Source organism: Chanodichthys erythropterus, chromosome 8, assembly GCF_024489055.1.
Source record: "Chanodichthys erythropterus isolate Z2021 chromosome 8, ASM2448905v1, whole genome shotgun sequence".
Taxonomy (NCBI): domain Eukaryota; kingdom Metazoa; phylum Chordata; class Actinopteri; order Cypriniformes; family Xenocyprididae; genus Chanodichthys; species Chanodichthys erythropterus.
This window is the reverse complement of record NC_090228.1, coordinates 9,767,370-9,782,145: the sequence shown is the minus strand read 5'-3', so window position 1 is coordinate 9,782,145 and position 14,776 is coordinate 9,767,370. Positions and strand designations below refer to the sequence as shown.

At 34.8% G+C, this 14,776-nt stretch overlaps 1 protein-coding gene and 1 long non-coding RNA gene across 2 annotated transcripts in view; one reads left to right on the top strand and one right to left on the bottom strand.

Moving 5' to 3' along the window:
• The first annotated feature begins 7,064 nt into the window (after window positions 1-7,064).
• The window catches only part of LOC137024532 (deleted in malignant brain tumors 1 protein-like), a 102,680-nt gene continuing 94,968 nt past the window's right edge, over window positions 7,065-14,776 (top strand). Inside the window, 6 exon segments of the mRNA XM_067392197.1 lie at window positions 7,065-7,176; window positions 8,775-9,098; window positions 12,557-12,871; window positions 12,953-13,276; window positions 13,353-13,670; window positions 14,192-14,494. Coding sequence (XP_067248298.1) covers window positions 7,065-7,176; window positions 8,775-9,098; window positions 12,557-12,871; window positions 12,953-13,276; window positions 13,353-13,670; window positions 14,192-14,494 — 1,696 coding nt within the window.
• Window positions 9,593-12,291, bottom strand: LOC137024341 (uncharacterized). The gene is made up of 3 exons (XR_010895696.1): window positions 12,158-12,291; window positions 10,980-11,032; window positions 9,593-10,149 (listed from the first exon to the last, which is right to left on the bottom strand). It is a non-coding gene; the product is annotated as an uncharacterized lncRNA (long non-coding RNA).

Genomic DNA, 14,776 nt, shown 5'->3' with positions numbered 1-14,776 from the left:
AAAAGGTAATATATGAGGGTTTGTTTTGAGTTATTTTTGTCTTATGAACACAAAACTTTGCCAAAATAATGAAAAGGTTAATTGTGTAATTTTGTTTTTCAGAAAAATAAGTTTGAAAACAAAGTAAAATGTCATAAGGCTCTAAATTAAGAGTTTTGTTCATTTTAAAGTCAATCCAAAAAATAGGGCAATAAAAAAATTAAATGATCAAAATCTTCAAATGATGTATAAGTACATTTATCACAAACAGTATGAATATATCTACTAATGGAAGTATTTACAGGATAACATCCTATGAATATTTTTTTTACCTTATTAGAACCTATTTATATGTTAAAGTACAAATTCTGTGCCAAGATATACAATGAGGTTTAAGATGTTTTGATTCACATGGATCCGACATTAAAGGAATTTCTTATAAAATTGTTATTAAAACATTTATCAAAAAAGGAGCTTTACAAAGTTGAGGATTTTGGAAGGTTGTATAATTAATGTCTACATCTGAGAATTTGGTTAAAATTATTACATCATTAGGGATAGCCTTAATTACTTTAAATTATTTTACATATATATTTTAAAATAAAATTAGGGTATGTGTAGGAAAGAGATCAATGACATAATCAGTGACACAAGCTGTATTAAAGGGATAGTTCACCCAAAAATGAAAATTTGATGTTTATCTGCTTACCCCCAGCGCATCCAAGATGTAGGTGAATTTGTGTCTTCAGTAGAACACAAATGATGATTTTTAACTGCAACTGTTGACGTCTGTCAATTAAATAATGTGAGTGGATGGGAACTCTATCAATAAGAGTTGAAAAAACTTGCTTAGACAAATCCAAATTAAACCCTGCGGCTCGTGGCGACACATTGATGTCCTAAGACACGAAACGATCGGTTTGTGCGAGAAACCGAACAGTATTTATATCATTTTTTTACCTCTAAAACACCACAATGTCCAACTGTGTTCAGCATTCACTTAGTGAGGTCTGATCGCGCTCTGACAGCGGCAGTGATGTCTCGCGCATATAGTTCAATGAAAACGAGACATCACTGCCGCTGTCAGAGGGTATCAGACCTCACTAAGTGAATGCTGAACACAGTTGGACATTGTGGTGTTTTAGAAGTGAATAAAAATTATATAAATACTGTTCGGTTTCTCGCACAAACAGATGGTTTCGTGTCTTAGGACATCGATGTGTTGCCACGAGCCGCAGGGTTTAATTTGGATTTGTCTAAGCAAGTTTTATTGACTCTTATAGATGGAGTTCCCATTCACTCGCATTATTTGACTGACAGACATCAACGGTTGCAGTTAAAAATCATAATTTGTGTTCTACTGAAGAGACAAAGTCACCTACATCTTGGATGCGCTGGGGCTAAGCAGTTAAACATCAAATTTTCATTTTTGGGTGAACTATCCCTTTAAAATCACAATGTGAGGTTTTATTTCACATGTGTATCAGAGGGAGATCAGGAGGAGTATGATGATGTGAAGAACAGCAATGAAGATGAGAGAAACCTGTTGGGTCAGTTTTTGTCAATTTTTACATAACCATATACTTTATTCATCATGTTGCTCATTTTTAAAACTAAATCCTGATGCATTTATAACAATGAATGAAAATATGAATTTGCTTTTGTTTTTAAAAACAGGCTATGATGATGTGGGGGAGGAGTCAAATAAAGAGGGAGGGGCCATATGACTCACTGACCACACCCACTGCCTCTGATAATCAAATCATATTACAGTTACTGGAAATACTGTTTTTTTGCTACTAAAGATTCAGTGTTTTATGTTTTTATGTTATTTTAAATGTTTTTAAATGAAAGGTTTCATGCTGTGCAAAATTCAGTAACACATTGTAGTGTTTGTATTTTAGTATTTGAGCTATTTTTATTTTGATAACATGCTTTTCACCTAATAAAAAAATAACATTCATTCATCGTCACAAAAATATTTTTTAGAAGAGCGGTTAGAGGAAATGAGAAAATTATGCAAAATACTATAAATGTTAAATGATGAAAATAGATTTACCACTTATTAGATATTGTAAGTTATCGTGTTTCCCATAAACTTACTACCAGCATTAGTTCTTGTGTATGTCAGCTTGAATGAACAACACAGAATGTGAGTGAAATTGATTAAAGTAACTAACTATAAATAAAAAAGAATAACCTACAATATAGGAAAGTAAGGAAAGATTGTGACAAGAAATTTAAATTCATCTTATTTTGTTAATCTCAAATCAAATTAATAGAGTTTAGTTAGATCATAAAAGTGATTAAAAGTTGTCAATACACATCATTCACATCTTATCATCACTGCTGACATCATCGGTAATCAGACCTGTCACTTTGATGATGTCACACACCAGCACAATGTCAAGAGGGAACAGGAAGAGGTTTTTGTACTCTTGAATTATTTGGATTTGGTAAATCATTTATAGATACTGTAACCATCTTTTATAAAGTTATTAACAGTTCAGTGATCATTAACTTTGACACGTCCAAAAGGTTTGACATCCCCGTTTTTATTTCTTATAGCCACAGAATTACTTTGTCTGAGAATTAACCAAAATTAAAATTTGAAAGGAATTTCTATATTTGACAGGGAGATTAAAATTGCACAGCTAGCTGATGACACTACGCTATTTTTGAAAGACAAACGACACCTAATGTCCTGGAACTGGTGGAACAATTTTCATGCGCCTCTGGTTTAAAGCTCAATCTCGAAATGTGAGATTATTTCATTTCATGCTATAGATGATACATTTTTAGATGGTATCCCAGTTAAAAATAGTGTAAAATATTTAGGCATTCGTATCATTAAAAGTCCAGTTACCAGACATCATTTAAATTTTTCCTGATAAAATGATAAAAACTAAAAACATCTTTAACATCTGGCTTCATTGATCTTTTAGATCATAAATGCAACAACAGACATATTCGTACAATCTTTCAGATGAAGAGAAAGATTACTCCAGGGTAAATTCTATTGGGATTCTCTTGTAACAAGTGTAAATTGGAGAAAGGCCTGGCTTTTGCCAAGTAACTTTTGTATATCGAACAAAGTTAAAGAAATTCATTATAAAATCCTTCATAAAATCTACCCTGTTAAATCATCTATTTCTAAATATTCTGATATTGATGAAACTTGCTCCTGTGGTTTTGTTGAAGAAACAGCTGCCCATTTATTTTACGATTGTAATTTAACTAATACATTTCATGCTGATTTAAGTTCTTATATTTTTACCCATACAAATTTAACCCATACCTTCAGAAGGTGTTTTTATGAAAACCCAAAGCTGCTATACCTTGAATATGTTTTTAATATTATCTTGTATGCAAAATTCTTCATTCACAAACAAAAAGTGGCTTAAATCTCCCCTAAGCTTTCCTCTTTTTCTTGCTGAATTTAACTCCTTTATTTTATCCCTCAGTATTATAAATAACAAAAAAAAAGTGAACATTTGTTGATGCATTATGATGATTTAAAGATGTGATTTAACCTAATTATTGTGGTTTTCTTTATTATTTCATATTGATGTATGCACACTCAGGATATTTGTTTTCTATTCTTTTAATATGATTATTCATTGTAACCGACACAACCACACTTTATTTCCCTGATCCTGTATGTATGTTTCAATTTTGCAATTAAAAAAAAAAAAAAACAGGAAGAGGTTTCTGTGCTGAAATTTCCTGTTTGATCACAGGATGAATTAAGGTTTGGATGAGGGGGAATCAAGTATTTAATATTATTATTTAAAATGAACTTTTACATGATTGACAGACAGATAAAGTTTGACACATCCTGCTATTATTTACCTCCTCAGTGTTTAACAATAAATAAGAGTTGAATGCCAGAGACATTAAACTAAATTCATGATGAAATACTGAAGACTCAAACTAAACTTACATGAAACTAAATGATCAGCCTAGAGAGAAATTATTATAATTAAAATGCAGAATTGAAGCTCTAACCTGAACAATAAAACATTTTACTCTTCCTGGTCTGTTCCAACAAAAAAGTTGGTATAAACGTGTTTAATTAAATCCAGTAAATGAGTGAGTTTGAGCGACAGTTACTCTGTTTAAATGCTCAGAGCGCGTTCACAGAGGAGGAGGAGCTTGTTCAGCTCACAGTCACAACATGATGTTTCTATGGTGACAGACGGCAGGGTTCCTACACAGTTTGGAAAAGGATGGAATTTGATTTGGGTAATTTCCAGGTCTGGAAAAGTATGGAAAAAAGAAATCAGAGTATGGAAAAATATTTGTGTTTCCAGACTATTCAGTTTTCTAATTTAATTTCTAAATTAGCCGCTTTGAATCAAATTAGGGCTACGTCATTTATGTGAATCGTTTAGATCCAAAGAGTTTTTTTCCGGGGTGAGGGTGTGTGTCACAAAATTCTCACAAGAATTGAAAATGTGCTATAGGCCTACTTTCCCATAGACTGGAGTGAGTCGCGATCGTTCTTGGTGCTCTGTGGCGTGACAGATCGCTGTAGCGCTCGTGAACTGACCATCTCTTCCGCTTTACTAATTACAACACAAAATAAACATGATTGAACATCCTCAGGTATGTTGAAAGATACAGTACAACTTACCAAAATCTGTATCATGTCACATGCAATCGATCAATCAGTGTTTCAACTGCAGAAAGGCGACAATAAAACGGCTTGTAAAAATGTCACATTTAGCCTACCATAAGCCACTATTTAAATGTTTAGGCCTACATAAAAAAAGAGTAGAAGAATAATTGTCATTAAAAATGTATCATAACGTTATTATAAAAACTTCCTAATGTGTAATAAAGCCTTTATGTAAGTAGCTTACAAATCAATTTTAACCTAGTACCAGCTGTGGTTCCCTGTATGTTTACAACAATAGTTGAGAGAGATTTTTTTCTTTGAAGAAATTTGCCATGTACTGTACCTGATAGGCCCCAAATTAATCAATACTGAATCAAAGCTAATCAAAATCAAATCACAAGCTTCTGAATCAAAATTGCATTCAATTGTGAAATTTGTCAATGCTCAGCCCTTTTTTTTTTTTTTTACTATAGAAGCAAATGTTGTTTTTTCCATTTATTTTCTTGTCAGAGTGCCCCAGAATGCTTCGTTTACATGTTAAAATCACAAAAATCTTCCCCTGGAGGAGGATGCCCCCACTAATTTAAAAATCACTAAAAGGCTGACCCGGATTGAAAACATGCAGCAGAGAAAAGGAGACCGAGGCTTACCAATGGCAGAAAATCATTTGGAAGGAGGTCTGGAAATTTGAGTATGGAAAAGTATGGAATTTTGAAATGTAAAATGTGTAGCATCAAACTCATATGAAAAGGCCAAATATTCAAGATTACAGGGCAAAATTAAAGTTTGTCTGTGAAAAACCTGATATTAAAATCGCTCTTGTTAAAGATTACATTCTGTCCCTTTGTGCATAGACTATAGTCTGTTACAACAGCAGATAAAGTGTAAATTAATGTGCAGTGAAAATGAGCTCTACATGAAACAAGTTACTTATAAATGTTGCTGTAAGAGAAGAAAAACTTGTAGTCTTCAATAAGAGGTGTTTTACTGCCATCTGCTGGACAAATACAGCGTTGCAGCACTAAACATGTTTATTGATGTATGTTATTTGTTATTCTCTAAGGTTTACTTATGGTTACTTTACTCATGGTTAAGGTTTACTAACCTGTTATGTAGATAATATTTAATTTATTTTAATAAAAAGCAAATCTGAATAACTTAGCAAAAATGTAGTTTATACTATGGTGTAATCAAATGTTATTTTTAGAATAAAAGAACAAAGCAGTAAAATAGTCATATTATGCATAATTTATCCAGAAACAGTAAGATTAAAATAATTCATGAAAAAAGTTCTACTTCTACTAAGTCACAAGTGTTTGAAGTGATCAGACTTACAGAAACAGTCATCAGTGTTGTATGTTGTGTGTGCAGATCCAGGCTTTGATGCTGAATATAACCTGCAGTGTTTCTCTCTCAATCTCTTTAAGTTTAGTGTGACTTTATCTCCACGCTGACATATGACTGACACGAGTCTGTCCTCAGTGAAGTGTCTCTTCACGCTGGAGGAGGAGTCCCGCTCATCAGCGCTCACACTTTATTGATATATATGGAGAAAATAAAAATGCTGCTTTCTGATTTGTCACTGATTGTGTTTGATGATTTCCTCTGTTGTGTCTAATAAGGTCACAGTGAGTGTCATTGGCAGCTGTGAGAGTCTCTCTCTCTTTAGGGGACTGACAGGAGCCAGTTTCTTCAGTGTGTTTGAGGGAGCAGAAGGAGAAACAGAGTCAAACAAACAGTGAGATGAGCAGAAGAAGATGGAGGGATGTCTGACACTCGTTTTACTCTCCTCTATAGTCACTCTAACAACATCTGGTAAGTAAAAAATAGACTGTAAAGATGTGAAATTTTACATGTGTAATTAAGGAGTTTATCTATGATGGCATTAGACCACTAGAAACTGAATAGAGGCCTGTGTAATATAAATAAGCTCTTGTGACACTAGATTATTCATTTATTAATTATATTTGATAAATGATTTTAACTTTTACAGCTTTCACACTGGTCAGCTGGTGTTGTGTTTAGTTGTGCTATAGAAATAAAATTGACATTGAACTTTTACAGCCAACCAATTTAATGATGACAAGATTATTTGTAATATACTCTTATGCAGCTTTAGTTGTCAAGTTTGTAATATTTTTTTGTATTTACCAGTTTTTTTTTAATGTATATATCTCATGTTTATTGACTTAGTACTCTACAGATGACTGTATGTTCTACTTCTACTGTGGTTAAACTCTTTCTCTCTCTTTCATGTACAGATTTGGAGACTGTTAGGTTAGTTGATGGTAACAGTCCCTGCAGTGGTCGAGTGGAGGTTCATCATGCTGGTCTGTGGGGAACAGTGTGTAGTTATAACTGGGATAAGACTGATGCTGCAGTGGTGTGTAGAGAGATAGGATGTGGAGAGGCTCTAGAGGCTGTGCGTAATGCTCACTTTGGACAAGGATCAGGACCAATCTGGATGGATTATGTGGCTTGTAGTGGATCAGAGTCAACACTGAAGAACTGTAGATCATTAGGATGGGGTGTTAGTGACTGTGGTCATGGTGAAGATGCTGGAGTCAGATGTTCAGGTGAGCTGCTCCATACATCATCATGTTAATTAATCTCTGATCAGACCTCCAAATGTATTGTACATGCAATTTAAAATTATTCAGTGTAATTTAAAACCCCAATTACAGAAAAGTTGGATTATTTTGTAAAATGCAATAAAATTAAGAATCAGTGATTTGTTGATTCTCTTTAACATTTATTTAACTGACAAAAGTACAAAGAAAAAATTTTCATTGTTTTCACTGAACAACTTTATTGTTTTTTGTAAGTATAAACAAATTTTGATTTTGATGATGTAACACACTCCAAACAAACTTGGGACAGAGTCATGTTTCCCACTGTGTCACATCACCTTTCCTTTCAATTACAATATTTAATCATTTGGGAATTGAAGGATACTAATTGTTCCAGTTTTGCAAGTGTCATTTTTACTCAATCTCACCTGATACAAGACATCTGCGACGAACGACGAACAGTCTGTGATCGTCGTTGTCTGATTCTCCTCTTCATGATGCTGTACATTTTCAATAAGAGACAGATCTGAACAGCAGTCAGTAAAGCACATCTCTTCTATGGTCTAGAAACCACTCTGAGCACGTGCAGAATGAGGCCTGGTGTTGTCTTGCTTCCCAGGAAACATGTGATCTTGATGGCAGTTTATGTCTCTGTACAATCCCAATATTCTCCATGTCAATGATTCCTGCACACATATGAAGTCACTCATGCCGTTTGCACTGATGCTCCTCCATACCATGACAGATGTTTGATTTTGCACCTGTCGCTGATGAAAGCCTGGATGGGACTTTCGTCTTTGGGACTGAGAACCTGATTTTTTCAAAATGCCATCCCTTTTTTTTTTCCAAAAACAAGCTTAAACATGGACTCATCTGATTTCTAATGCAATGCTGTCTGAGGGGTTAAAGGTCACGCACATTCAACTGAGGTGTCCTATACCTTGCCCTAGATTTCTCTGGATAGATACCCTGAATCTTTTTACAATATTATATATGCTAGATGGTGAAAGACATAAATACTTTGCAATCTTGCATTAAGAAATGTGATTTTTGAATTGTTTGACAATTCTCTCATGAAATTTGGTACAAAGTGGAGAGCCGTGACCCATCTTTGCTTGCAAAGATAGAGAAGCTCTTTTACACCCAAACATGATCCCCTCACCTGTTACCAATTCACCTGCTCACTGTGAACTGTTTCAAAAACAGTGTAACTTGGATATTATATAATCTTTTCACTTTTATTTTGCCTCTGTCCCAACGTTTTTTAAGTGTGTTGCGGCATCAAAATTAAAATTTGTTATATTTACGAAATACAATTATGTTGGTCAGCAGAAACATGAGAAATCTTTTCTCTGTACTTTTGTCAGTTAAAAAAGATTCAAGAGAATTTACAAATTACAGATTTTGGTTTTTATTGAATTTTACAAAATGTCCCAACTTTGGAGCTTTATATTCAGAGCAATTCATAAGCAATTATTTGATGATTAGCATTTACTTTCATCTATTACAAAAATCCATTATTAATTAAAGGACTTACTGTTGTTTTATGTCTATATCACAATCATAATGACAGATAGTTTTCTCTGTTGTATAAATATTATCAGAAACCATAAACTACGGAAGGTCAAGACTTGTGGACGGATCTCACCTGTGCTCTGGGAGAGTGGAGATGTATTTTGGAGGACGATGGGTTTCAGTGTGTGCTGCTGCCTTTGACCAGCAGGATGCAGAGGTTGTGTGTCGAGAGCTGGACTGTGGGATTCCTGTACAGGTGCTGGGAGAAGATGCTTTTGGAAAAGGAAAGGGTCAGATTGGATCAAAAGAGATTCAGTGCACAGGAAGTGAATCACACATTCGACGCTGTAAATCATCAACCTCAAATAATATAAACTGCACCCATGATAACGACGTGGGACTGATTTGTTCTGGTAAAGTGTCAATATTCAGCCTTTCTATACACTGAAAAAAATGATACTTTGGACCAACTTAAAAAAATTGCTGTAATTTGTTACAGCTAAATTTATTAGTTTTTCTCAAACTATATTTTTAATTTGGTTAAAACTTTAAATTTTATTTTAATATCAATCAAAATAGTTCTTCAGCCCAAGGTAAAAAAAATACATTGAAACAAAGTTAAAATATTGGTTTTTATGGAGACCAAATCATTATTTTTACTTTAGTACAGCTTAAAATTTTTACTTTGGAAAAACTTACTTTTTACCGTAACATCCAAGTATAATTTTTACTTTGGACTAAACTAAAAAAATTGCTGTAATTTTGTTACAAGGAATTTTATTAAGTTTACTCAAGTTAAATTTCTGATTCAGTACAAACTAGATTTTTAATAACACCTAAATCAATTTATTCTCTTTAGTCACAAGACAAAATGTTACTTAAATAAAGACATGATTATTCTCTTCAATAGACCTGTGTTTATTGTGATGTCTTTAAAATATGCATCAGTTTCTCAGTCAAAAAATAAAAAATAATAAAAACATACAAAAATAAAAATAAATAAAGCCAAATGACTTTTGCTGCCAGTTAGACTAGCCTTAATCAACAATAGATGGAAAAAACATTAAAATAAAATGGTTTTAAAAAGGTTTTTGAATACAAGATCTAACACAATAAAACATCCTGTATCCAAATTTCTCCAATATTTAGAGCTTCACACAGACTACACACAATAAAGCACAATAAAACATCTAACATCAGATATTGGGATGACCTTGACAGTTGTCAAATCCTCAAGTTCCACAGTAGATGTCAAGTTCACTAGTGCATCTCCAAAGTCTCTGTCTTGGTACTGCAGTCTGAAATTGCCATTTAACCCACACACTTTCCTAACTTCAGCCATAAGCTGCTCCATTGACTCTGGAATTCCACCAGGCAAAACTAGCTTCCTGGTGTCATCAGGATTCAGAATAACACGCAACTTGGCTGGCCTTTTGACTGCCATGTCTGCCCATCCAAAAGGATCTAGTCAAAACAAGAAAACAATAATATTAGTTGCAGTACAAAATTGGTCATAACTTACATTAAATTCATATTCACAAATTAAATGATTAACAACACTGTCTTTTGACAATTCTGGTTAAAAAAAGAAAAGAAATTTCACCGTCAATATTATTTAGTAAATTCTGAATATTTGTTTAAGTCAAATTGATAAGGCCTTATGCTGTCTTAGCAGTTTTTTTAACCAGAATTGTCAAAATAGAGTTGTTAATGAATTTGTGAATATGAATTTAAATTTGTTTAAAATAAACACGTCTTTTACCCCTGTTGAAAAAACGAGCATATGCTGGTAAAGTAGGTTTTGAAGCTGGTATGGTGGTTTGAGCTGGTTTATGCTGGTCCAGGACCAGCTTAGGACTAGTATGGACCAGCAAGACCAGTTTAGGACCAGCGTTTGACCAGCATACAGCTTTAAAACCTACCTTACCAGCATATGCTGTTTTTTTCAACAGTACACAATGGATGTTTGAGCATTTAATTATTTATTTATTTATTTTTATATTTCAAAATTTATTTAATTGAGGTAGCCTATATATATACACACACACTCCAAATCATATTTAATGTTTTTAAAATAGGCTATATAAAATAGTAAAATAGTTCCAATAAATTTTACTGTGGTACCGAAATTGGTACCGAGAACCATAACATTTTCATGGTATCGGTACCGACTACTGGAATTTTGGTACCGTGACGACACTACTCTGTGGTAATTTAAAAGCTATTCTCTAGTGTTAGTGTTTCCTATTTAAAACATAAAAATAATGTTCACAGATGTTTACATTGGTACTCACCAAATTCAGCAATTAGGGCAAAATTCTGGAATTTCCAGGGAACAAAATCCAACCTGTAAAACAAAGGAAAAGGTGAGATTTCACATCTTAGTTTTTTGTTGGGGCAATTAGCACTATCCATAATCACTAGACTGTAATTATTAATTAGTCCCTACTTTTGTAGTGATATTGTACTAAACTGCATTATGCTGACAGGAGAAACAATGGAATATGAATTCTTCCTTGTCAATCAGAACTCATTTTCTAATTCAGTAAGTTTTATTAATAACTTTCATTTTTCTTAGTCATTTTGCTTTCCAGATTCAATCTCTTAACGTTACTTGCGTACTAGAGCACGTACACACATGCGCACTCTTCAAAAACGGTGCTTAAAATCTCTTGACAAACTAAAATATGTAAATGACATTTGTATATATTCAAAATAAAAGATATACATTGTACTTAATGAGAGCTTGCTTATTTTGCTCAAGATAATGATTAAGTCCATATGTCGTAAAAAACAAGAAAGCTGTCGTTCCAACCACACAAGTTTGCGATGCTTTTTGTGAATGTTCGTTTGAACTATGGTTTCGGGAAACACAGAATCATTTAACTAAGTTAGTAACGACAGAATTAGCGATGTTAGATGGATAACGATGTTTTTGGGAAACGCATCTCCAACAACTGGCACCGCTTCAGCCGTTTGCCTATGTGAAATCCGAATAATTGTTGTCCGTTTAAAAAAAAAAAAAAACAATTACCGACTCTATACACAAATAGGCTCAAACGAACATTAACTGATTCCGACATTACAATTAACGTCTCATATAACGTAACAGCTCCCGCGGTCAATGTTTAACCAACATTAGATTATTTGACGGCTGCAGTGTATGTGAGAAAGCTGTTGTAGTTTATGCGAGCACTAACTTTGTTAGAGACAAACGAGCCTTATCACACTAAATTACCATTATATTTTCCTTACATCACAGTGAAATAACAACTAAATTAACCTTGTATTTGTCACACTGAGGCAACATGCGTATTGCGATAGCATGGTTTGGTTTGGCTAGCTTTAGCTAACATGTGCACAAACACAGTTGTCTGTAAAGTAATAACCTAATTGTCCATCCTGCCACTAACCATAAATGTGAATGAAAAACAATTATTTTCGTTAAAATAACACATTTTCGAATGCTTACCTTGTCTAAAAGATTTCCTGGGCAACGGACCGTCTTCAGACTCGAAGCGATAATGGCGGATGGCAAAATGCTGGCTGGTGGCGCGAGCAGTTAGTTGATGTGACGTCATGTGGTCACGTGACATGAAAACATCTGGTTTAAAGTAAAAATACTACTTAAGTCAAATTGTTGTTTTTAATTTGTTCTAGGGGCTTCGTTATTTGCTTTAAGGCAAACTGAAAAAAACAGGTTTAAACCAGAAACCATGATTTTCACTTAGTCCAATGTAAAAATGCACTTTAAATGAACAACACAGTAGTTTCACTTTTTTCAGTGTAGAGAAATCTAATTGATAAACTAAAATGTAATTATGTAATCAGTTTTTTATCAGTTTCTGTAACCTCTGTGTTCTTTGTCCAGGTTACACTGACCTCAGACTGGTCAATGGTCCTGACATCTGTTCTGGTCGAGTTGAGCGTCAGTACTTCAGTAAATGGGGCACAGTGTGTGATGCATGCTGGGATATGAGAGCTGCCAGTGTCCTCTGTAGACAGCTGAATTGTGGGATTGCTGTGTCTGTTGTGGGATCAGACTGGTTTGGAGAGGGAAGTGGAGAAATCTGGGCTGATGTGTTTGATTGTGACGGGAATGAAACAAAACTCTCAGAATGTTCCATCTCTTCATGGAGTCGAGCTGAATGTTCTCATAGACGAGATGTTGGAGTCATCTGCTCTAGTGAGGGGATTTTATTGAAAAAATATTAAATACATTAACTACCCTGCAATATCTTAATAAAAGTTCACATCTTTCACTCAGATTCCTCTCTGGCTGTTCATGATGGTCTGGTGCGGTTGTCTGGAGAGAGACAGTGTGAGGGGGAGGTGGAAGTTTCCATCCATCAGGTCTGGAGGAGAGTTCTGCTGGACTCCTGGAGTCTCACTGAATCCTCTGTGGTCTGCAGACAGCTGGGCTGTGGCTCTGTGCTGAACTTCTCCAGCTCCTCTTCATCCAGTCCTGAACACAGTCATGAGTGTGTGACGGGCTTCCAGTGCTCTGGGAGTGAAGCTCATCTGGGGAACTGCAGCTCTCCACAAACTCTCAACTGCAGCTCCACACAACAGCTGTCAATCACCTGCCTTGGTGAGAAGAGCAACATCTGGGCAGATTCTTCAGTTGTTAGTGATCACTAATGTGTTTCTCTTTCTCTGAATATCAGGTCACGGGTCCATCAGGCTGGTGGGTTCTGGGGGAGACTGTGCAGGGAGGCTGGAGGTTTTTCACAGCGGCTCATGGGGGACAGTGTGTGATGACTCCTGGGATATTAAAGATGCCCATGTGGTGTGCAGACAGCTGCAGTGTGGAGTGGCCCTCAGTAACCAGCAGGTACCAGCCTGGTTTGGTCCTGGTTCTGGACCCATATGGCTGGATGAGGTGGAGTGTGAGGGGAATGAGACGTCCCTGTGGAGCTGCTCTTCTCCAGGCTGGGGAAAACATGACTGTCAACACAAGGAGGATGTAGGAGTCGTGTGTTCAGGTAAAAGATAAAGTAATGTAAATTATTTTCAAAGATACATTTAATTGTTTTTCACAAAATAGCCCATGATAATGTACAGCTGGTCATTTTTAAATAACTCCAGGATGATCAGGAGCTGATGGGTCTAGTATCATCTTAAAGGAGTTTATTTTTCAACTATGACTGTATGACTGCAATGTCAGTCTGATATAATGTGTTGCCATGGATGATGATCATTTTTTTTTAAATGTTTTTATTGACCAAGCAGAATCAAGTAGTATATTTTGTATAATATATTATGCATCTGTAAATATACACTGTGTACATGATATCAGTGTTTGCAGCATGCATTAGACTTGTATTAACCAGTTATTTTTAGGTGATATTTTTGGTTTAGCAAAACCTGGATTGCAGTGGTTTTAATACACAACTTTTTCCATATTTTTTGTATATGTAGCATTTTTGTTATTTATTTTATTTTTTTTACAATTCTCATCAATAATTTATTTAGTTGAAGTTGATTCTCATCCTTCTTCATCTAGAGTTTAAAGAGATCAGGTTAACTGAGGGCTGTGAAGGGAATGTGGAGGTTTTCTACAATGGATCCTGGGGAAATGTGTGCTGGAACCAGATGGAAACAGACACAGTGAGTCTGATCTGTCAAGAGCTGAACTGTGGAAGATCTGGTGTTTTGTCTGAATCTACACCAAAAGTGAAATCAGCTCCTAACTGGCTGGATAAAGTAACATGTCGACCACATGATTCAAGTTTGAGGCAGTGTCCATCTTCACCGTGGGGACAGAATGAATGTGATGAAAATGAAGTGGCCAAAATCACCTGCTCAAGTAAGATGATATTTAAATGATGATCTCAACAGTCAGGTTTCTTTAAAAACAATGTTTATAATGTGGTGAGTAAACTCTTTCTGGAAAACTAAACTGAGCTGATGGAAAAAGCCTAAATTTTATGAGATTTAAATTATTTTTCACATTGATGATGTTTCACTGAGAGATGTTTTCAGAATCAGATTCAGAAATTGCTTCATTGCCAAGTGTACTTGCACACACAAGTAATTTACCTTGGTATTGAAGCTTCCAGTACACACATATAAACATGGGCGACATTTG